At 43.1% G+C, this 24,858-nt stretch overlaps 1 protein-coding gene across 1 annotated transcript; it reads right to left on the reverse strand.

Moving 5' to 3' along the window:
• Nucleotides 1-1,538: 1,538 nt before the first annotated feature.
• crip2 (cysteine-rich protein 2) lies at nt 1,539-24,858 on the reverse strand. The gene is made up of 8 exons (XM_037072708.1): nt 24,687-24,858; nt 10,711-10,805; nt 5,284-5,341; nt 4,670-4,801; nt 3,769-3,837; nt 3,573-3,667; nt 3,252-3,309; nt 1,539-2,979 (listed from the first exon to the last, which is right to left on the reverse strand). Exons 1-8 carry the CDS (start codon nt 24,727-24,729, stop codon nt 2,912-2,914), a joined length of 618 nt encoding a protein of 205 aa, XP_036928603.1. The 5' UTR covers nt 24,730-24,858; the 3' UTR covers nt 1,539-2,911.

Genomic DNA, 24,858 nt, shown 5'->3' on the forward strand with positions numbered 1-24,858 from the left:
TGTGTCAGGACTGATGTGAAAACAATAGCTAAAGAGAGCTGATGTGGGCGGCCATGTGACGGCATACACACTGACATCTGTTTGGTATCCAGGCAACATTCAGTTACCCGGGCGCGGCCCGCCACACAACGGCACAAAGATCCATATTTGCGTTTTATGACTGAAATGATGACATGGAGTGCAACTGGGTGAAGCCCGAGCACGAGGATGTGGTGGCAGCGTACCTGGTCACAGTCAAACTGTAACACATTTCTTCAAAGTGATGTAAGAGTGAAACTTTGCAGCCGCTCCTCCTGCTGTCAGTCGTCATGTTTGGGTGAGTGTGTGTGTGAGGCGAGCCAAGTGTTGCCTCAGTGTGCTAACTAAGCTGACACCCTCCGGGAATCTTTTAAGCACACTTTCTTCCATTTATCGAACTGAAAACTGCAAACAAAGAGAGCTAATCCTGTTTGAAGGATCCTCAACTGATCTATACTATCAGTCTCACCCTCTCTGTGAGTCGAGGGTGTTGCATGAATGGATAGTGAATGACAGTAAGGACAGACATGGCTACAATAACATGAATTATGACTTCAGAGGGTATAGCGACATACAGCTGGGTTAAAATGTGTTAAGCATGCTTAAATAATGTTGTAAATAGTACTCAAAAGTCACACTTAACTTTAAGTAAAGACGTCACGGGTACAGATTAGTTTGGTAACACTCTCGCTCACTGATACAAATATTAGTCTTTAAGTTTCTGATATTAAATGTAAAATGATGTTCTGAGAGTATAAATACGACAGCAAATACCAACTTTTATGATGAGTTTTAAAGGAAATAACATGATGTTATGTATGAGTGTGAAGTGCAGTGATGTAAGGTAAGTAAGTACATTTACTCAAGAACTGTATTGAAGTACAGTTTTGAGTGAACTGCACTGATGTGAAAGTGTTTTGCAGTGTGATCTCATATTGCCATTCTGTCGCATTTCTCACTGATTAGCTGGAGGCACCATGGATACAAGCCGCCCAGCACAGATACTGACACTCTTATCTTTCTACAGAGTCAGACTTTGATAATTAAGATAATGACAACAGCACAACATGATGTTATAAAGTCTGTCTTTCACATCACTGACAGTTTATGATGTTGTACAAGGTTTTAATTGTAATCATCCCTGACCATCAAAACAAAGGTAAACACCAGCTTATCTGTGTTTTCAGGACTAACTCTCTGGTGACTCTCACAGGCAAGATGCCACGGACATGACAGATCTGTTATTAAGTCTTTTGACAAGTTACCAAGACAAACTCGTCCCAAGTTACCAAAATAGGGAGAAATAATGGATTGAATAATGCTGATTTCTGAAGTGGATAATGACCCAGTTGGCCCAGAGATTCAACATGGAGAAAGATTTCATTGGTACTTCTCTCTAGTCTGTTTTGCATCCGTCCAGACAGTCCTATCTTTCTTTCAACCTTCTTTTGATGTGACATCACACGCTATCATTACCACAACTTAAACTTCTGAAAAGGAAGAAAAATACCAACACGGACTCGGAGTGTTTCATTTTATTGCAATTCATGAACAGAAAAGTAAGTTTTTTTTATTTTTATTTAAATCCATCAAACAATAAAAGTGATAACAACAACACAGTCAAAGAGTTTCTGAAGTATTTATTTGAGGGAGTTAAAAAGACGAAATGCGGCAGGGCTTAAGTGCAGCGTTTCAGTTCTAACGACAGTGAGCCCTGTGGCGTCTACGAAGCCCCTACGTTGTACAACAGGTAATAAACAAACACAGTGACAGCTGTACGGTAATACTAGGATGCACATTCTTACAGAATGACTTGTCTTCAGTCCGTCTCTACGAGCTAAGCTACTGTTTCTGCTAATGGCAAGAAAATATAATACTTTGAAGAGCGCGTCCTCTCTCGGAAAGTAACAGCAGGGTTATTTCATTTTTGAAAAATAACAATAAAAATCTTGATCGTAGAGATTTATACAGCTCGATTTAACCTCCTTTATAAATCAGTCCCATAAAGGGTAGTAGTACAATGTCTGAGTAAATTTAAAGGCCTTGAATTACAGTAATAAATACGTCTCTTACCATAACTTTACCCACATTCTTGCCTCACTTTACAAAATAAAGACATTTGTGTTATTCATTAGCATATTTGACATAAATCAGATCATTAACATGATGCTCAAAATGTAAAATAAACTCATTTTGACTCAATATAGCCTCATGAATGTGTTCATGTAACAGTCGCCTGAGAGATTCCCGCCCTTGTACAATATGTTAGGATATTTTTTTTTTTTTTTTATTCACATGAGGAATGTTGTCAGGCAGCCAAACTGTAAATATGGCATTTGTGAAAACACACAGATTTATTGGCAACGCGCTCCTGAGCACCACCTGTGCGTGCAGCAGCCTTCCGAGGTGAAATTCCTCCGGCTGTCAACACGTCACAGTCAACCCCACAATGCACATTTCCACACCTGAGAATCACTTTCAATCCCATTTTTTTTAAACATATAGAATCTCAAAAAGAATTAGAGTGTTTTCAGGGTACAAATATGGAACATGAGACCTTATTTCTTTTACTGTGGTGACATTTAATGTGTTAAAAAAAACCCAAAAAACTGATGAAATCTTTAGGGTGGTGTGTGATTACGTACAGCAATCATGTGGGTAATGCTGGATGTGGGCTCTCTCCTGGAGCGGAAAACACACACATGTCTAAGTAGTTTTTTGTAATCATTCCTCATGGTGCAAAAAAAATCTGCTGGCAGCGGGTCAGAATAAAGAGGAAAGAAAGGAATCTGGCTGGGAAAGAGAAAAAAAACCAAGGGGGCCTACAAATAATACTGTGGTTGATGGTCAGTGTTGTGTAGAGAAGAGGGATGAGGCTGAGGATCACAAAGGTTCAAGGCTGGGTCACTGCACTGGGTTCCTTCTCATAGATGTAGCTGCCAACGCCACCAGTGTTCACGCCTGGAGATGGCAGCGGAGGGGGGGGGGGTCATCGGGTGGGGGGTAAAAACAGAGAAGGCAAGAGAAGGTACAGCGTGAGCAAAAAGGAGAGGTTGCAAAACATTTCCTGTACAACAATCTGCAACGTTATGATGAAATGACTCCTGTTGAGTAACGCTCAGTGTGCGCATCGTGTGCGGCGCTGGATTGGAGAGCTCAGACATAACACAACATTCAGTTTTTTCAAGTGTGGCTGATAAATCGGTGGGATGACAGCACCCCCTAGCGGTTACCTTTGGGCCCGAAGAGGACAGCATAGCATGGTTTGTGGCAGTAGGGCTGGCCGTCATGCTGGAATATAAAAATACAAAATATTGACACAGTAATAATAAAAACTGATGAAGGAAGAAGCTTCAGCACATTTCAAGCACTTCACATAGCGTTGACCAAGGTATGCTTATTTCATAAAGAAACAAAAATGAATAAAAAGGCTTTATGACAATATAGTTGACCTTTTTCATGCGATGAATTATGTGTTACCCAACCCACTTTCCTCTTTTTATGCCCTTTTTTTTCTCTTCTTCTTTTCTTAACGTCCAGCTTCTTGTTCTCACCTCTGCGTGGCTTCCAGGAGCCAGAGTCTTGCTGCACCTCTCGCAGCGCAGGCAGGGTCGATGCCAGTCCTTACCCAGTGATGTCACCTTCTCAGCTACAGCGATAAACACACACACACACGCCTGTGAGACACAATGGCACCCAGCTTTTTACAGCCTTACACCATTTTACCACCTCACCTCTTTTCCTACTCACCGAAATACACCTTCTTGTTGCAGCGGGGACACAGGTTGGCCTCTCCGGAAAACGTTGTGATGCTGCCAGCTGCCGGCACATTACAGACGCATTACAATACTGGAAACGGTTCAATACGTCACCACTGATCTTTCCAGTTGGGTGTGAAATGTGCTAATAATGTAGGAGTATTAAAAAATAATGTTGAGCCAAGTAGAACAGCTTTTATATGTTTCAAGAGGGAATTTTTGGTGTAATGGGGCTAATTTCGCCAATTCAGATGTTCCTGTTGCCAAGTTGAAACACTTTATTCACCACCTCTTATAACAGCCAATCACTGGAGTCGATGGAGGTTTAGTGTACATGTAGTGGTCAGCTTGGAACTGCAGGTGGCGCCAGAAACGAAGGAAACTTGTTTGGTTTTCCACTTATTCATAAACAGATTCAATCCAGTATCAAATAAATCAAAGTGTTGTACAAAACTGTGTGATGGGATAAAAACACTAAAAATTAAAGAAAGTTAAACTGTAAGACATCTTATAAGATGCATTTAAAGGCTTTAGAGTCATAAAAGAAACTAAATTCTTATCATTGCTGATTGTTTTCTGGCTTTTGAACCAAGTGGATGGAAAATGGCCGCTAACTGAAAACTGCGTAGCGGAGATAAATGGCTGAAGAACACCAACGCGTTCCTGCTGGCGGGGACTTCCCAGAACACACACCCTATCTGACACGTCTGAGAAAATCCTCCTGAAGCCTCGAAAGACTTGTGTGTATCGATGTTCTTATCATTGAGTCAGCCGCAGCTTTTCCCTTCCAGCCTCTCTTAATCTTAACAAACACGCCTACTGAAGAGCTTTTTTTTCAACACTTTCTGTACTGATTGAGTACATACAGGGTTGAACACATGTACCACTTTTACCTTTTGATGGTGCCTTGGGCGCGAACACTTTCTTCTCCTCAGCTTTGGCAGCCGAGTCCACAGCGGTGGGAGACGCGTTGTTGTTGGCCGGAGTGTCGTACACGTAAGAGCCGGCTCCCCCGATGTTCACACCTGGAAAAAGGGTAAAGGAGGCGAAATAACGTCAGCAACTGGGACAAAGGAGGAGGAAATATTAATTTGACATATGGCATTGAGATCTGCGCTCAAACATTATAACCGACTCCACTGAGGTCTGAATAGTGTGAAACCTCCAACTCTAAGGAAGACTGACTTATTCAGTATATAAATAGGCCCAGCAGTCCCCTTTTGTGTTGCATTTATGAATGAGTCATCCATACTTTAAACTCATTTTCCTTTTTTTAACCAGGTAAAAGTCTCATGTTTAAAATATCCATTTTACTTCAGTGTTTATCTTTTATAATATGAGCAAAATAAACAAGTAAAATGAGACTATTTTGTCCTCCTTGACTTGACAAATGAGTGTACCACAAATAGAGTCAAGATGTTCATAGTGTATAGACGAGGTTTGGCTAAGGTGCATAAATAGGTGATGATACATTCTATGAGAATATGAAGTTGTTCATGTATTTTACCTTTTGGCCCAAAGAGGGCAGCATAGCATGGTTTGTGGCAGTAGGGCCTTCCATCGTGCTGTTGGAGAGACAGAACAACATCATGACATACACTTAAAACAAACTGACCCAATCGGCATGTAAGAATTAAATGAAAACCTTGTGACGCAAATGCTGGAAAAATCAGCCGTGACATGTGATGATGAAGTCTCATTTCTGACGCATTTCTCTGACATATATTTTGGTTTCACGGGTGAAAGACGAGACGGAGACATTTTGTCCAAAAACGGAAACGAGCCTATTTTTTTTTCCATTTCAACACATAATAATGACATCGTCTGTATCCAAGAACAGGACTTTGTTGATGAATTCACACTTCAGCGCAGCAACCTTCATCCATGACCGACTGCCACTTGAGGGGCAGAGAAGCCAATCTGGAGACTTAGATGGCCTGCTGGTGATGCATGCTGGGGAATGTGGCGGTCTTTGCAGGAGCATGTGATCAGCACTGGGTAGGGGATCAGGGCCGAGGGCCAGGGTGGCCACTGGTCCAGAGCTCGATGCCCATAGAAGAGAAGAAACCAAGTGGATGCCACGGGCATGACGCCAGACCCTGGGTGGCAAGGGAAAAGGGGACATACTACCCACAATCCCTTCTGCTTCGGCCACATGAGCTCCTTTTCCGCGGAAGACGGTGTGGCAGAAAAAAAGGATTGTTCTCTCACCTTTTAATAATACATCACCCGTGACGGGATCAGCTACTGTTAAAGCAGCCATGCTCTCCATTCTCACTTCCTGTTTGACATTTATGAGATCCGTGAAGGTTTCGGGGCCGATGCCAGGCGGTGACTAAGGACTGATGACTTTCTCAGGACAGGACACACAAGGCCTCATTGTCAAAGGGAACTGAGTCGTCTGTTAACAGCCGGCTGTACAGTGACTCTGAGGCTCCGGCTGTGAGACTTTGAGAGACCCTAAAAATGGATTCTCCATCGCTGCACAGCCCACTCTCTTCCCAGGAGCTAAATTCACCACATCCTGACACTGAAATCTGTCTTCTCCATCTATTCCTTCTCTCTTTCCTTTCCCGACCTGCTCGCTTCCTTCTCCTGTGATACGGCAACATTTTCTAAGAAAGTAGTTCCCGAACTTATTGGCTTGTGAGCCCTTAAAACAAAGAACTGTTTTCATAATGTCACTTAATTGGTCGGATCAGAAAGGTGTGAGGTGATCAGACTTCTGTAGCCCGCTCCTCATCTCTGCTTGAGGCTAGCAGGTCAGGGATTGATTAGCCTATTTACCATTTCCATTAACTACTATTATTATAATACATTCAAATCTCATTCAAATCTCCAACCAAACTATCAGTGGTAAAGTTGCAGTGTGGGTAATATGGGTGCAGACAATATCTCTGGTTCTGGTATATTGGTTTAAATTTTTTTCTCTACAAACTATCACTGTTACAGTCTGGTCATCCTCTTGTGACCCTTCAGATTAACGTAAGATCATGTGACTCTGAAAGTCCATCTTGCCAGGCGTCAATCTATGCCCTTGTGACCGAACTAATCAGTGTCCTTTGAGGAACCACTGGCGGTTACAGGTGTGGTTTAGGTATGAGGACGAGGGAGAAAGATGACTGTTTGTTTGAAAACAACGATGGCGGCTTCTCAAAAGGTCGACGTTGTTGCTAGTATCAGTTATATCAGAACTGGAGAGAAGACTTCACTGGAAATAGAGGAAATAATGGCACTGAAGGAGCTGAAGCCAAGAAAGAGCTAGTACATGGGCAGTCAAGATTGGATTTTTCGTGCAAAGTAATCTTGAGAAAACTTTTTAGTTTTTCTTATGTCTGATTTAGAAACTGTGATGGTGCCAGTCAGTTACTGTACCTGAGGTGTTTGTTTCCCACCTACACTTTTTTGACTGTCTGCCCTGTGTTAAGTCATTCTGCATTCTGTTTTCCACTGAAATACATCACATCAACTGGATTGGGTTACTTTTGATGCTTAAAAAAAAGGCTTAATATGATGATCGTGGGGCAAGTTTATAAACTTTATGACCATTTCAGATTATTTCTTAGTGGCTTCATAGATCGAGCAAAGATCCTTCCTGAATATTTGAAACAGCAAAAAATCCCACCTTATAGTCCATTCGTTAGCTGTTCTGAAAACTTTAATTTACGCCAGCATGGCAAAGAAGTCCTTCAGATTTTAAGGAAAATACAGAATTTCGAACATTTACAATTTAATAACCATTGGGTTATATAGGTGTTCATCCCCGGAGATGAAGCCCCAGTTTAACATCTGTACATCCTTGTTAATACTCTGAGACGAAGGTATGCCTTCAGGAAACTGCTGCCCTCCTTTGCTCCGCGGATTCACCCCCCCGACTCCTTTTAAAGAAGCAGGGTCAGAACCTTTTGCATGCCAGGCCCGAGATGTCAACAAACACCCTCCCCAAGCAAAAAAAAACCAAACCCTCTGTCCCTTTACATGCTTTCCACTTTTTTCATGTCTGTCAGCCTGACTCTGTTTCCATGACGATGATCGAGTATTGAGTTTTTTTTTTTCACCTACTGAAGTCCGGCTCATGGCGTGGCGCTGCAGCCCGGGGCGGGATTTGGATGATGTCCACGGAGAGAGAGAGAGAGCCAGAGAGGACAGTGAGAGAGAGAGAGAGAGAGAGAGAGAGAGAGAGAGAGAGAGAGAGCCAGAGAGGACAGAGCGAGAGAGAGAGAGAGAGAGAGAGAGAGAGAGCCAGAGAGGACACAGAGAGAGAGAGAGAGAGAGAGAGAGAGAGAGAGAGAGAGAGAGAGAGAGAGAGAGAGCACGCGCTGGCCTCAGATAGATTGTGTGACTACATTACTGTAATCATGCAGAGATTAAACAGCAGAGCAGCATCCTTTGAGGTCTGCGGGGAAATTGCTTCTGTGTACAAAAGACGCTGACATCACATCCTTTTTTGTGTTGAGACGGCAGCGGGACACAGACGAAGGTGTGTGTGTGATATTCACCCACGTTCAGAGAGAAAGAGAGAGCGGGCGAAGGGGTGAGGACTGAGCCGTTGGCTCAGTCATGAAAGGCAAAAAGAAGAAAGGGCACGATAAGAATGAAACCCCCAGGGTGAAGGTGCCAGATACTGAGCACAGTGTCTATGTGGAGATGTGATACTGCAGCTGGATTACGTAACAGAGAGAGAGAGAGAGAGAGAGAGAGAGGATCTAAAAGCAACTCGTCCTGTAACGCTAAGGGGGTTAAAATTCCCACAAGGACGACTCATATTGACGGATGCAACCGGACACATGACAAGGCAGGAAAAAGGCATGCACGCAGCAATTTCCTGTGCAAAATGCACAAGTTCTGTGAAACTAATGGACAGAACGCCACATCTGTACCTACTGAAAAAACACTTTCCTTCTTGTCTATTAGCTTGTTTATCCCAACTTTAAAACACCAAAAAGGTTCAATCTGCTTTAGCCTGTTTCTATGTTTGTGAATATAAAGTGTTTACTGTGGATGCTCAATAAAAATATACATTTTTTAAATTAGATACATTTAATCTTCAGATTCACTCACAGGGTTGAAGATCAACAGTTCAACGTCGATGGAGTCTGACCTTAGAAGACCCACTTGCGTGTATTTGTTTTATTTTCATTTTTTGAGTCATTTACTGATGATGTTGATCAGCCACAGCCAATATTTTTTGTTGAAAATACCCTATAGTTTGACAGAGGATCTTCTTGGGCAATGAGGAGCAGCACAGTTGATTCATTATCAGAGTGATGACCATCCCTGGTCGAGATGGTGCGATCAGCCATGCTCCCATTTTAAGTTTGAAAGGGAACGTTTACTTTTAAAACAGGAAGAGACACTGGCTAGAGTGGGAAATGGCCAACCAGTTCAACTGTGCTGACTTTTTGGGAAACAAAGATTCAGAGAGTCTAAAATAGAGGAAGCAATCATAGCTGATTAGCTGAGTTGCATAATTTATATTTATTTAACTTCCTCTTGTTGGGAGAATAAACTGATCTATAAAAGAGAAACAGACTGAGACGAGTTGATGGTACAAAAATATGTTTTGATGCATCTTTGGGAGCTTGCGATTAACTTAGTGTTAGCGGGCTTGTTAGCTTAAACTCTCTTTATATGACTCTTTTAGGATAAACATCCCACATGGTTAGCATTTTCATAGAGGATCCACTGTAGGGTAATCTGTCAATAAATCAATACACGACCAGGCAGCACTGGCTTCATCTTGCTAGATTTCACAACAACAGTCAATGAACTGTGCAGAAACAATGGCATGGAGTTTGTTGGCCTTCGACCCTGAATGATCAACACCACTGACCTGATATTTTATCAAGAAAAAGGACAGAACTACTGAAAATAGAACTTGTGTTAGCAGCCTCTGAGGTCAACTGAGAGAAGCTTAACAGAAGCCATTTGGTGGACACATTTAGCCACAGCGCTTCACAGCATCACTGAGTGCTTGTAACGTTAGCATGAATGGCCTCAGTGGGAAGTGAGTTCCAACCCCAGGCGATATTAGTGACGAGGTCCATGCACACAGCTATCTATACAGGCTACAATGACTCCACAGTGACCCAGTTTAAGAGCTGAAGCACATGTCCTGTGGTTTTTCATTGAAAATTTCACAACTTACTGACATTTTTTCATGGGCAGACTGACATGAGGTCCTTTAAAATGGAATGTCTTTGAGTTCTGGACTGTAGGTTAAATAAAACAAGCTATGGGAGGACATCTCCGTGTGAAAGTGTGGCGAGACATAATTAAAATTATTGCTGGTGTATATTGGCAGTGAGGAAAGTATTAAGTCCCTAATTCAAATTCTTACTCAAGTAAAAGCACGTAAGCAACGCGTATAAGCATATTAGTCCTACATACATATAACTGGAAAGACTTAATGTTATTTATCTACGGTTCATAGCATTTACCTTGTAGTGGACATAGGGTCAAACATAAAAAAAAAACCCTTGTCTTCTGTGGGTAGTGCATTCTCCTGACAGCTCAATGTCTGACTCTCTATCAGTGATTTTCAACAAATCTTTTTTTCTGCCTCGCTCACTGGAAAAAGGTTGAAAAAGATTAGAATTGTGTCCAACTGCTCCCTAGAAAAGGACATGACTTAAAATGTGTATTTTGAAAGACTTAAAACAAACATACACTTCTAAAATTTTAACACGATAAAGTCAAGACTCTGCTTGTGATTCTGCATCTAAAAAGTAACTTCAAACTAAAGCTATTTAATGAATGTGCTGTAGAGGAAAAAAAAGTAGAGCATTTCTCTCTAAAATGTAACTGTACAATACATCAGTAGAAATGTGCCATTAATTTATTCCACTGACAAATTTGTTGATATGCATCGGCTGCATTTAATGTCAGTAGTGATGGGACAGCCCTGTTCTGTTCTCTGTGGCGTCTTACTGACCTCAGCGTGGCCTCCAGCGTTCAGGAGCTTGTTGCATCGGTCGCACTTGAGACACAACTTGTGCCAGTCCTTCCCGAGCGATGACACCTTTTCAGCTGCACATGAAAAGACAAAAGATGGAGACAGAAGAGGGACAGGGGTGAGCGCAAACATTCGCATAAAGCAGCATTTATATATACATAACGGGGAACAACAGCGTTTATGTTCTCCGTCTCCATCGTGTCATAATGTGGCGTTCAATCACTCATCGCACAGAGAGAGGAATGACGTCCCCCATTGCTCCACTCTCCAGAATAATGATTAGCCTGTACTGTAGATGTGGGCCGATGTGCCCAAGGGGAAATCCTGTCACCGTGCCAACTGAGTAACTGGGGGGTGGGGGATGCCAGCGTACCACACAGGATGCTGAGGTGATGTCATTGCGGGATAGACAGACAGTAGCGTGAGTTCCAGTCCAGCTGGAGCAGCAGGGGGTGCCCACATCTAACCCAGATCCTTTGTGTTACCCCTCCAAAACACACACACACACACCCCTCCCCCAGTGTACAGTAGAGCCATCCTGCTGCAGACGGCCCTCCAACCCCACTTCCGTCCCCCCCTTTTCTCCTCCAGACAAGCAAAGGACCCTAATTATACCCGTTCCAATAATAAATCCCTGCTGTTTCCACACAATGGGCCCCAAGGAGCCGCTCGGGCAGCAGAGGAAACACCTTCTCTTATCAAGGCAGGGCACAAATAACCGGATACTTGAGGCCGTTTCCTACATAGCCTCAGTCAAAAACATGGACGGCATGTATGCAGACATACAGACGATTACTTCCTCCCGCGCTTCCTTCTTCTGGCCGTCTTTCGCCCGTGTACCAGCCCGTAGAAGAACTACCAAATTCCCGCGTCAGCGCCGTGTCAGGATGCAAATTATATTAGGCTTTAGAGATTTCAAAGTGCCATGTCACTTTGGGAACATGCCGTTCAAACAGCAACTGGCAATTTTGTCCAATTATGTCCAAAGCAACCAAAACAACACGACAAAAACAAAGAACAAAAACAAGCTAAATTTGGACTTAACAAACAGCATAATCTGATTTTGATAGTTTCCCGATTTAAAAGAAACTTTGATTTCATTATAAAAATCTCTCCTCTGATCAATGAATAACTTTTTGTTGTACAGTTTTTCTTTCGAATCGTTCCTCTTAGGTACGTGCAAGTATCAGTTGGTTCTTTATCTTCTCTGTCGTCTTTTCACCGCTGTCCAAATGAATGTTCTTTTGATAATAAAGTTGCATTTGATTTGATGTTAGTGATGTGACTCCTAAAACTATTAGCAGCAGCAGCAGCCTTCGATCACGCGAACAAAATCCTGCACGCACTTCGGTGAAAGTGCTCTTGAAGTTTCAGCACCTTCGTCTTTGTGTGAGCTACAGAGACATCATACACTAGATTATTTAATAAGTATGGAAGATTATAAAAATAGGATTAAAGACGACTACACGCACATGCCTCGTCACTGAACATTGGTAAATTAATTGTCGTAATGTAATTTGCTGATTGTTAAAAGTCAGGCATTCGTTTTTTTCCATGTGAACATTTTTATGTTGTCTGTTTTAAGTTGTTGATTGTTCCGTGACGTAAAACTGTGAGAGCTCAATTCCGGATAAAGGTAGAAAAAACAAAATTTTTAATGATACGTCTGATTCATGAGTGGAAAAAGCTCTTCAGAATGAGACTTTCCCCTGCAGAAATTTCTGTTTGTCCTCCAGATTTATTGGTTTCTCCCTGTCAATTAAGCCCAATGGCCGACAACAAGACCCTGGAGAATAGGTGGGGTAGGGGTGAGGGGTGTGGGGTGAGGAAAGGGGAGGCCTCGCATCGACCCTTAAGAGCAGAGGAATGCTGACTTGGACACTGCCGGAAATGTTAAATCACTCTTAAAGATAATGTTATTCGGACTATAAAAGCCTACAATAAATCTCTCTCTAAATCGATGATCTGCTCTTAAATCAGTGGACGGACACAAAAACATGCCAGTTAAAAAGGACAATAAATTTACAGTGGATTAGAATCTGTGGTCTGTCTGACTTGCTGTCACTGCTTACATACCAACTGTCACTTCAACTATTACCAGCGTCGATCTCGACAATTCAGCTGTATTCTAGCGCACGACGGATACATTCACAGATAAAACTGTATCGGCATGTATTGTGTCTGATATGTGCCGAAGAACTCATATATTAGGAGTTTTTTGTGCAACTTTCAGTGTCAGAGTATTTTCTAAGGTAAATTGTACCTTTTTATAGTGTACATTTCAATAAGAGAATGGTCACAAACCTTTATCACCTTCAGACGCTGTTTATAGAGAGTCTGAGTGGAACCAGCAGGGGATTAACCTGTCTGAGTGTGAGTGCGTGTGATTTATTTCCTCCTTAATCTGAATATACACATACACCTGACACCTCCACAGCGTGAAAAATACTGACAGTGTATCCTCAATGCGGATTTAGTGTGTGTGTGTGTGTGTTTATGCCATAGACTGACTCACGAGCTGAAACGTCAGCTCATGAATGGAAACAGACGTCAGAGCCTTCACCAGTATGTCTTCATTTCTCCGTGTGTGAGTGTGTCTGTGTGTTGTAACGAAGTCCGCTGTTTAACGGCCCCCTGTTTTTTAAAGGGCAGTTGTTATTGTAAGAGGGGTGAGCCTGTCCGTCTGCATTATGTGCTGTGGGAGTTATAGGGTGGGGGAGGTGGAGGGGATCTGCCTCTGGCCCAGATGTTTACATGATGCGAGCCTCTATCCTTATTATCCGTCAGTGCTCCAAAAAGAAAATCCAATAAATTTGCATTTAGGATGCATGTGCATGGAAGGATGAGAACGTTTTAGATAAATAAAACACAACAAATAAATATTATGTAACGCTCCAAGAGACCGCATTCAGACAGTTCGTCGTCTCCCAGAATAGTAAACGTGTGGGCACAAATGAGGCAAATGAAACACCACCGAGTCTTCCTCTACCTCATTACGGCAACAACCTGAGGGATAAATGCACCCACTTGTGTAAACAAACAGGCTCCTGTTCGCGGGGAAGTCTCTCCGGATATCCACATCTACGTTGTCGACATCGATGAGGACGCGCCAAATCCTTTTAGCCAATTCTCTCACGACAGCCGGCAATTTCCCCCCCTGACTCAGCAGCACACAACAAAGGATTCTCCTGTGACTGAACGTAAACATTGGGACTGCTTTGGGAAATTGAAGACTTGTGGTGCATCTCACCTGACATTTGTCTCTTTTGTTTCCTGAAAACCTGGAAATCACATTATTCAGGTAATTCGGGACAAACGAGCATTGTCTGTGTGGTGTAAACAGTTTCCTGGGGGAAACCCTTTGACAGAAATGCACTTTCAATGAAAATAACACGTCAACATTTGGAGCAGCTGAGGAATTAAAAAAACCCTTCCTAATCCAAAGGATGAGGTCCATCCATAAAATCGGATGAAGCTCATCTTGGCAGTTAATGGAGCCAAAGAATTCAGCAATCATAACAGATGATCATGATGGATTCAGACAGCTGTTTCTTCTAAGATACTATCGTTTAATACAATTTTTAAAAACATGTATTATATACTTTCACATTGGACGTTTTTTTTAACAAATCCATGTCATTTTTGGACTAAATATGTTACAGCTGTTAGAGGTGCTTCAGCGTAACACAGCTGGACTGGTTCAACATGATGGTTGCTGCTTGGGAGCTGCTGAACAAAGAGTTATATAGCGCTGCAATAATCAATTAGTCGATTGAAAGAACATCACTGACCAATTAATGGCTCCAGTCATTTTTCATGCAAAAATATCAAACATTTGCTGGTTCCAGCTTCTTAAATTTGAGGATTTGCTGCGTTCTTCGGTCATCTATGATAGATAATGAAGATTTTTTGGGTTTTGGGAGGTTGGTGGGATGTCATGTCTGGTTCTGGGAAATGGGGAAGAACATTTTTGGCAATTTCTTTTTGACATTTTACAGACCAAATCATCTGATTAATCATGAAACTGATCCGCAGATTGATTAATAACGAAGCAGAGACTGGTTGCAGCCTTTGGTATGGTTTGCTGAGGAATGAACAATAACAAAAGCTTCTATTCATCATTCATTTCATTTGAGGATGTTATGTCACGAAAGGCACATAATAAACATATTACATGCTGACTGGGAGATGATGATATTGCTGCAGGAATACTGAGCTCCAAGCGGGAGGATGAGAAAAACTGGACGAGTTCTGATCCGAGGGTCATCGTCCAAAAACCATATGATACCTGCGCGACCGTAAGCTGCTTAACTTCATTTATAAATTCCTGGTCTAAGCTCTTCTGTCTGTGGCAGGCTCCTCTGATTGCATTGTCAATATGGTTTAAATCACTCCTGACAGTCTGCTGCTGACTCCACTTCTCACTGATTCAGCCTCAGTGTTTACAAGTGCTCTGTTTCACCGACGCTACTGAGCATTCATCAACTGTAGAGGAGGGAAGAGCTTGACGTGCTTGAAAAGTGTTTTTGTGCGTTAGAGCTTCGCATTTGTGATGAGATGCGAGGGAACAGAAGCAAGAGCGAGCGCCTGAAACTGTGCACTGCACCACCTGATGCTCATAAACACAACCTCAGCTGCTGCACTCCACCCACCTCTGCGCAGTTAATTTGATGTGGAGCCGGGAAATTACTAAACAGGCTCAAGTGCAAAAGAAAAACTGATGCCCAAGGAAAATGCCATTACGAAAGCATTACCGTTACCACTGAGATTATATTAAGGGGTAATATCTCATATAAACACTGTCTTTTGCCATTCATAACTCAGCGCGTGAGTGACTAATTGAGGTGTTTCTACCTCGCTAAATGGAAAAAACATTAAACAGGAGCGTGGCTCGAGCTTTCAGACATCGCAGTGAGCACCCGGGACCTCTTTTCAACCAACTAAAATATGGTTACAACATCAGCAGGTCACAAAAGACACATTTGTGCACTCATTTTGAGAGATAAAAAATAGAGAGGATATTGTTTATTATGGTTTTTCTCCCGAGTCATATTGCACTAAAATGTCATAAAACTGTCAAGGCTGTGAGCTGCCAACAAGAAGCTTCCAGGACATCGTGTCTTTTTTGGCGCTGACTGTAAATGATGACATAACAAGGTTAAGACATCACACTGGCCTAAAAAAGGAAACAAGTGCACATATTTTGGGTTCCAAACACTGATCGATTGATCGATCAGTGCATCTCTACCGTTTCTTAAATGTGTTTTCAACGGAAAAATGCTGACTTGGATAAGTCAGTCAGACGTATCAGAGAGTCCAATCGTAACGGATGTTGTAGCTACAAACAAACAGGCATGCTCTGAACATCTGTAACAGACCATAACTAACAAGGAAGGACTCTTTTCCCTGACTAAGTCACACATTAATTTGAAAAAATTAGCCTTTTTTAGATGTTTTAATGACATTAACCTTTAAAATATCAGAAGAGAAAACACGGATGGGGTCTTCATATTATTTCATGGTCTTTTTTCCCCAAAGAGAAATCTTTGATTGGGCCTAATTTTGTTCCTGAGAAATTAATTTGGAGTCATGAGACATCTAATGCAAAGGGTGAAAGCATCAATTCAACATCAAATAGATCAGTATCAGTGAAAACCCATGACTCATGTTAGAGCATCAGTTCTGCTTCCAGAGATGGAGAAGGACATCAGAGAACTTCAGGCCGGTTTTAATTTAATTCATGTTGTTTATGATTCACTTACACTTCGGATCATATTACGTGAGAAGCCAATTACTCTCCTCTGTAAGAGGAGCAGCATGGGAGCCGGCCGGCTGCAAATGCTCCACAAACACGCTGTAATTGGACGGAACATTAAGCAACAGAACTTTAACGAGGAGTCTTCAGAGGGAAAATGTTAACGGCCCATTTTCTCCAAATGACTTAATTATGCCTGCTTAATTGTCAGCAGTGACAGGGGCAGATGCGTCCGAACACCACAGCTGACGATGGACTGAGATTAGACCCTGAGGGTCAGGAGGAAGTCCATCCACAGAGTCACAACAGATAAACAAGCACTCGCACTCACACTGGACATTTACACAGCCGAACTCCCAGCATGCAACGAGGCAGGAATATCCGCCAGGGAGGCTGGGCTGTGAAATCTCATATGGGTGCTCTCTTATCACTCAATAATTCGATCAGGGTGCAACGGGGGGGATGTAATGACAAAGAGGACGATGCTGTGTCTGTGCTTGGTGTGCTGCAGGGGGAGATGAAACCAGCTGTAAACAACTGTATAGAGCGCTGGTTTCTGGTTGTTTAACAGCTTCAAGAGCAGAGTACATACATATAACACACTCTATGGAAGCACGAGTAAATGCTCTTCATTAAAAGCCACATTGATGTATAGAAATGTACAGTTTATAACCACATTTTCAATCACTTTGTCACGGATGAGGCCGATAACTTCATTAGCGTACGAGCGAGCGCCCTCCTAACATTCATGATGTAACCGATGTTATTGTAAATATCTCTAAATCACAGTTGGCTGGACTCCGGTCTCTTTGCACCCTCTGGTAATGTGGACCCATCTGTTCAGCTCCTCTAACAATAAACCCGTCCAAAACACTCATAAACCGAAACACACACACACACACTTTGCTTCATCCATCAGTGACAGCTGAGGCCATGCTGGTGTTTTTATTTTTTTTTCCCCAGCCTTTAGTGAGCAGTGTGATAACTGCACGTCCTAATAAACACCGTACACCTGAATGACTGACTTACTGGAGGCCGAAAAGGCAAAGCGGGACCCCAACATGGCTTCTGTCTCAAGAGAAATGCACGAGAGGAAAAAACAAGCAGCCTGCGTTTCCTTCTCTGCATCCTCTTACTATTCTTTTCTCTGGAGTACGAAACGCCCTCAAGGACTTGTGACCTTTCACTAAACTTAGAGACAATCGCCATTCAGGCAGGCACAGAAGGGCGTTCAACCTTACAGGGGAAGTGACTTTGAAGGAGATTTCAGCCGAGGAAGAAGTTGCGCATTAAGAAAACATTCGTCGCATATTTGAGCGTCGGGACAATCCTCATCATTCCAATCATTGTCATTTTGTATAGACAGGTTTTTACAGTTCCAAGTCCAAGAGTCATCGTCATTTGCAGGCAATGTGCCAAGACTTTGGGCTTAGACTATTAACACACCCTTGTTTTTTGCTGTTGATAAACCCATTGATTATTTCTTTGCTTAACTCGCTTTCTGCTTGCTCTGTAAGACTGATCCTGAAGGCAAGTTTCCAGAACACAAGGTTTCCTTTGGCAATGTATTATTTTCTTGGAACAACAGTAAGAAAACCCCCAAATCATTTGGTTTATAATGATATAAACTACAACTAACAAAGAATATTGTGAAAAATGTCCACTATAATTTGCTCATGGTGTCTTTGGTTTGTCTGAACAAGTGGTCCAAAACCCTAAGTGGGACTTTCCTAAGACAGGAAATTAGTCTTGGTTGTAAGAATTATGCAGAAAATATGTTTAAGTAGTTAATTATCGGCTCCTGCACCCAGTTCAGATGATCAAATCTCTGGGCTTCTGGAGCATTGACAGCACCAGATGAGCTGTATGGAGACTTTTGCTTCGGTTTAAGGCTTCAGTTGTTTAGGAGAATGCTGCAGAGCTGTTCTGCTCTGAAGCACCAGAAATGTTTTGTGGGCTATGAAACTTCACCCGACTTTCCACCAGCATGAGGGTGAGTAAATCTAGGGAATACTTTTGTGAATGAGGTCTCAGCTGACAGTGAGCTGACCCCTGCAGTGATGTGTTAAACATCAGAATTGATTTGTCCAGGGTCAGTATTTGCACGCAGCTCTCTGCGGCGCTCTCGGTGGCTGTGCAGGGTGTGGACCGATGCTCCAGCCTCCACTAGGAAACACGAATTTGGATCGCTGTGGCTGATGCAACCCCATGGCAAAACTTAGCTCTGGAGGTCGTCCGTCGCCTCAGCCAAGGCGAGGTTTCCTCCCCAGGCTTTCTCCCCCCTCTCTCTCGCCCCTTCTCCCCCTGTGAATAAAAGAGGCCGACCTCGTGAATCCTGCCGGCTGACGTAAATGGGCTGCAGTTAAGTTACATCCTGTCTGCATTGGTCAGAGGAGCCCGCAGGCAAACCACTGATCCACAGCTCCCTGCCTGGGTGACTAGTTCACCCTCCCTGAGTCCCTGGGATTGCCTGCCCCACACTGCACCTCTCCCCTAACCCGTCAGGACACTGTGTCCCGGCTGAGGATCCAGTCTGCATGACTAGCTTACAGATTAGTGGACCACGTCTTCAAACGAGGAAGTATCACTTGAACTGCACCCTCAGATCTTGCCTTTGGTAATTGGATCATCAGCCCTTGAGGGGGCAGACATCACATGACAGGGGCAGAAAATACACATGTGCTTAGAGTGAAATCATCTGAGTCTTGTAAAGTGGCGTAATAAAATCATCTACGCAAGCACAGGGTCAAATGAAGTAAGTCCCTTTTGAAAAGTGTTGAAAGAAGACAAAGAGAGCTAAAGAAATGTTCAGATTATCATTTTTGCCACAGTGCACCATGACAGCTCGGACTCTGACTGATCTCTGAACTTCTTTCTGTCATGTTACTCCTCGTCTTTATAAGTGTATGGTGTCATGAAGCCAGAGATCACATGCACACTTTTACATTTAAGTAAGTTTCTTCTTAATATGAACCCAGGGTGAACTGGCATCTTTGCACTGACTTTACATGTACTCTCTGACCCTACAGTACCTACAGAACCTAAAAGCATTTCTAATGCCAGAGATAGCCATTATATGACACATTACATGCAGATACTCAGTTTTACTATATTGGACAAAGCATGATTGTGTGAAATAAAAATAAAGATTGTTGTTCTTCTTCTTCTGTCCCTGACACACCAGGATGACGGACGGCCATCAGCCACTGTTGGGGGCCATCAGTGAGCATCTAGTTGGCACTAGTCGGCTTTTCTTGGCGGCTTTTCAGTTGACTTAGCAAGAACAATCAACGGCGGAGCCAGTTGATGGGAGAGATCACTCAGATTGGCTGTTCAGCTAAGCAAAACCTTCTGAAAAACAAGTAGTGGAAGGCTTTTTGAGCCTCTCCCTTTAGTACCCATGATTCAGTCCATAATCACCTCGTATTTGGCTTTCGTCGCCACTCTCTCATGCTGGTTTGGTGTGTCTGGGCCTTAAAAGGGACTCTGGTTGTCCGCCTTTACATGAGTGAGTGCACACAGAGGACTATTATGAAGAGAGACAAAATATAATACAATTATGTTGACAGTTTATTGCTGAAACATCACTTAAATAATAGCAAAAATGAGATTCTGCAAAGGGAGTTTCACTTTTGTGAGTGAGTCATTCGGGTGAACTACAGACAACCAACTTTGTCGCTCTGTGCCGGTTATGTAACAGGTCATTCTGCTGCAAGGTGGTGCAGTTTCACCTGTGCTGGGGCCAGACTTTCAGCGCCAGGCCTAATGCCTTCTCCATTAGGGGATCATATTTGTGCCTCAAAAAAGGCAGAGAAGAAGGACCCTCATTGAGTGGCGCACAGTAGCTGGCAGGTTATGCAATGGCAACAAGCAGAAGGCAACGACTCAAGAAATGATGTTACATAACTGACAAGGCACATTCACACAGCACCGCCGGGCAGCCAAGTGGAAAACAGGGTACTCTAGCGTTGACAGAAGAGAGGGGGGGGGAAACAGGGGTATTGTGTGGATGTTTGGGGTAAGAGCAGATCAAAAGAAGAGGTGTGTGGGAAAACGTATCATCGCGGCTGAGAGGACGAAGGTATTCTGCCTCGGTGGGAAGGACAAACGTGCCAGGGGACAGAAAGAGCTTTGTGTGAATAGAGATGTCGCTTCTCATTATAATGCATGAGGCACTTTGGGAGTCTCCTTTAAATAAAGGCGAGCCATCTCACCCCATTTCCCCCAGTCCTTGTTATTAAAAAAAGAAAAACCCATAAAAAAATTAGAGGAACAGGAATTCAGAGCCTGAGGCAAGAGTGAGGGACGTAAAGAAGAGGAAAGAGAGCCAGAATGGGAGAAACTGGTGAATGAAAGAGAGAAACTCATAGCAGAGCGCCATTAGTTCCCATTAAGTCCTCGTTTATTCACTTAGCTGCACAAAGATGCATTGCCTCCATTTGTCAGGCAGAGGAGTTGAATTTGGGACTTAGTGAGCCATGCTGTGTTGTGTCCTGCACAGACTCCATCGCACGAAAACACTGCATTTCCACTGGGCCCGGTCACATGGCCGCCAATAGTCCCTGATGTATTCCAAGCATGTCTGAACCCACAGGAACCAACAGATGTGAGGCCACAATGTGGACTCCGGGAATTTGAAAGTCACCCGAGCCTACAATTTAAAAAGTAGGATGTTCACATTCTTAAGACACCAGCGACAAGCAACAGTTTCCTACACTTAAAGGATAAGTGCACGCAAAAATGACAATTCTGTCATCATCTACTCGCCCTCGTGTCGATGGAAAGTTGGGTGAAGTTTTGTAGTCCACAAAACACTTCTGGAACCAACATAAAAGACATTTAAAATGCTTTCATGCCCAATTTAATGCAAGTCTTCAGAAGCTCCAGTATCCCAAACTGATTTGGAAAGATGTTAGTTACACAATTCTAAGCTGAAATCCTCACTGTTATCTCAAAAGCCTTAGCGTGCATCCCGTCTGTTCTTTTCCTTGTTTTGTTACGTTTTAAAACATTCCCCCATTTGGGTTGTAAGAGGGTTGAAACTGTTGTCAGCCACCACACCGGGCTTTATGCAAGAAAAGACGATCACTGTTAATTTACTGCTCATGCATACAGAAACATTTCCTCCTGCCGCAGTTTCACATTAGAGGCATTTAAGTGGTGGAACGCTGGTCGAAATGCCTTGTGTTCAGTGAGTTTAGCACGTAGAGCCATCGTTCATCAGTCAGAGCAAATGAAACCATCATTTCATTCTCAGTGGATCAGTTTGATACATGTCAGGGAGCAGTTTTGTACAGTTTGGTGGGAGTGATTTAAATAAAAAATGAGTTGTTAGATGAAGGGCTGCAGGCGAAAAAGGTTGCACGCCTCCAGCTTCTTGGTGAGGTAACCAACTCCTCTTCCTTCATTAACATTATCATGTTCACTGTTGGCATTGAATTTATAATATCATTGCCAACTAGGTGCTTTTGTTTTCCACTTCAACAACAATTCCTCCGCCAGCGTCTTGCAGGTCAACCCAAGTATTGATTAAATACCTGCCTGACTACCACTGAAAGCCCTTTGCTTCAGTTGTTTAGGAGAACGCTGCAACACTGTTTGGCTGTGAAGCTCCGGAAACGTTTTGTGGACTATGAAACTTCACCCAACTTTCCATCCGCATGGGGGCGAATAGATAATGACTGGATTCTCATTTTGGGGTGAACTTTTCCTTTAAAAATTGTTGAAACTTTTCCAAGCAAAGAGCGACAGTCAACATTTGCCTTTAAGTGGCAATGCAATCAAACCGCTTCCACCTTAAAACAGCTGTCAAAGAATGGAAAATAATAATAAACATTTCCCCCGAAACCCTAAATAATTTAACTCCCAGACTGTGGCTCACCACCGCCACGTTAAATGACGTTCTTTTGGAGAAGTGTTGGACGCCTTTGCCCGCCTAAATCCAATATTGGGCAACACCATCTGGGGGGACCAGGTGGGTAACTGCGGGGTGGGCCAATCACTGCTCTATACGGAGCACACCGCGAACCACAAGAAGAAGAAGAAAAATGGGAGCAAACTGGGACGGGAAACAGACAATTTTCTCTATCAATAACACATGTCCTGGTGTAGATGAAAAGCAGGGGATGTTTTTTTTTTTCACTTTACACCCACTTCAACTGTTCTGCAGAGCTGCAAAATTCACCTTCGCATGGGATTTTCTTGCGTCTCCGGAGAGCGGGTAGGAGGACGTATGTAGGTGGAGCTGCAGTATCTGAAATCCATCACTGACATGTTGTTAATGCTTCAGGCTGTGGGCAGCAAGGCAGGCCAAACTTCTCTCCCACCCTGACCTCTCCCATGCCTTGTCACAGGTTTTTCTCAGCCGCCCAGGCGATGACTGAAACTCAAATTATGTCATTAACGCCTCCCCTCACTTTCTCCATCCTCCCTGCGATGACGTGTGCAGCCCGTTCCACCCAACTCCGGCTCCTTGTAGCCGTTCCATCATCCTTACAGTCAGCCCAGCCCGAGGCCACTCACCACCCATTAAGACACACCCCAACCAAAAATAACTCCCGCCAGGATGAATCTCAGTACGTTACATAAAAAAATAAATAAATAAAAAAACATACATCACAGAGAGGCTGTGACTCACACGCTGCAGCAAATTAAGGCTACAGCATAAATGAATACACAGACGTGCATGAAATCCTCATTTGAGGAGAATATTAAACCGTATTTGCACAGATATTAGTCCATGCCACATTGAGTCTTGGGACCCATAGGATGAGCAGCAGCTGTGAGGTTTGCTGCCACTCGTGTTACGTAAGAGGACTTGCATCCACTCACATAATTGATTCTGACCCCCGTGACAGATCTGATGTGTGCTGCGAAGTGTAGAAAAGATCAGCACCGAGGAACAAATCTTTTTTTTTTTTCTTTTTCTTTTTTGTTCCCAGCATGCGGCCAAACATAAACAAAGGATTACTCGCGGTTCAGTAGGACAGCAGCATGTTAACTAAAAATAAACAGAGCAGGGTGCATATCATGCGTAATCTTTCGGATTCGAAGCAGCAATGTAAATTTTTGTTTATCTTCGTGACCTGAGCTCCTTTTAATCCTCAGCTTTGCTCCTCTTTCACTGTAAACATCTGTTATGGTAAATGTAAAAGATGCTAAGTGTAACACGAAGCTCTTTGCCCAAGTGAGAAGCGTTTCCCATCTTTGTTTACATGAACGCAAAAAGGATGCATGTGTACAGGTTTTTCAACCCACTGACGCAGCATGATGTTGCCGTGCTTCTGTGTGAGTGGGCAATCTCGACATATGGCATTTTTTTTTTTTTTGCACTCTTGGCAGAGACTTTACATCAGCGAGCCTCCCGAAGCCAACTGCCACGCTTGGACGTCCACCAAACACAACAAATTAAAAATGGCACAGATCAGTGTCAAAATACGATAAATCATTCATCCAGTGTTATGATTTTAACGCAGACGTGGGCATGTTTGCTTTCACAAACATTTAACCGCCTGATGGAAAAAGTATACATTTGTGAAATAGCTTCTCTTAGGGGTTTTGTTGACACTGACCCTCACTCTCCTCACCAGCTTTTTGTTTTCCCAATCTCTGTCAATCATTTACACTGCCAGCAACTCATTCCAAGAAAAAAAGAGAAAAAATACTCTGTCTGAAAATGTCTGATCTAAGGAATGCTGTGAAATATACTTATATGACGAAATTCCTTGGGGAAATGTACATTTTCCCCACTCCAGAACAAAAAATCTGAGTATCAAAAGTCAAAATAATCATACAATATTGAGCTTTATGAATCTAGTATATGTCTACTGTCAAACACACAGCACAAATATACTTTTAATGTCCTCATGTTTGTAGTGTTGGAGCCAGAGAAGGTGCCAGAAGTGCGTGTTTAAAAACCCATTCAGAACTTCATTTAAAAAACAGCCATTTTAAGCAAAACTCAACGCAGCCGGATTCTGGCTGTGTTTACATGTTTTCAATGAATGGGCATCGGCTCCCCTGGACCCGAGTAAACATTCTGCTCGCGTCGTATGTAAATTAAGGAGCTGTAGCGTTACAAAAACAGAAGAACAAGTTGTCCCCAAAAGCATCGATGCCCTGTAAACAGCTGACGACCATCATGACCCAAAAAAGTCATTTAAAAAAAAACGTGAGAGCAAACAAAGCGGCCGTTACTCACCGAAATACACCGTCTTCTCACACTTGGGGCACTTTGAAGACATGTTGCGATGCGGTGGTTCGAGTGGAAGTGATGTGTTTTGTCTGCGGTCTCTCTCACTTTCTCCTCGTCCTCTGGCTCTGCTCCTCCACAGCAAGTGTCCCGCTCCGTCCGTTCACACGAGCTGGGAGCA

Source organism: Acanthopagrus latus, chromosome 16 (assembly GCF_904848185.1).
Source record: "Acanthopagrus latus isolate v.2019 chromosome 16, fAcaLat1.1, whole genome shotgun sequence".
Classification (NCBI taxonomy): Eukaryota; Metazoa; Chordata; class Actinopteri; order Spariformes; family Sparidae; genus Acanthopagrus; species Acanthopagrus latus.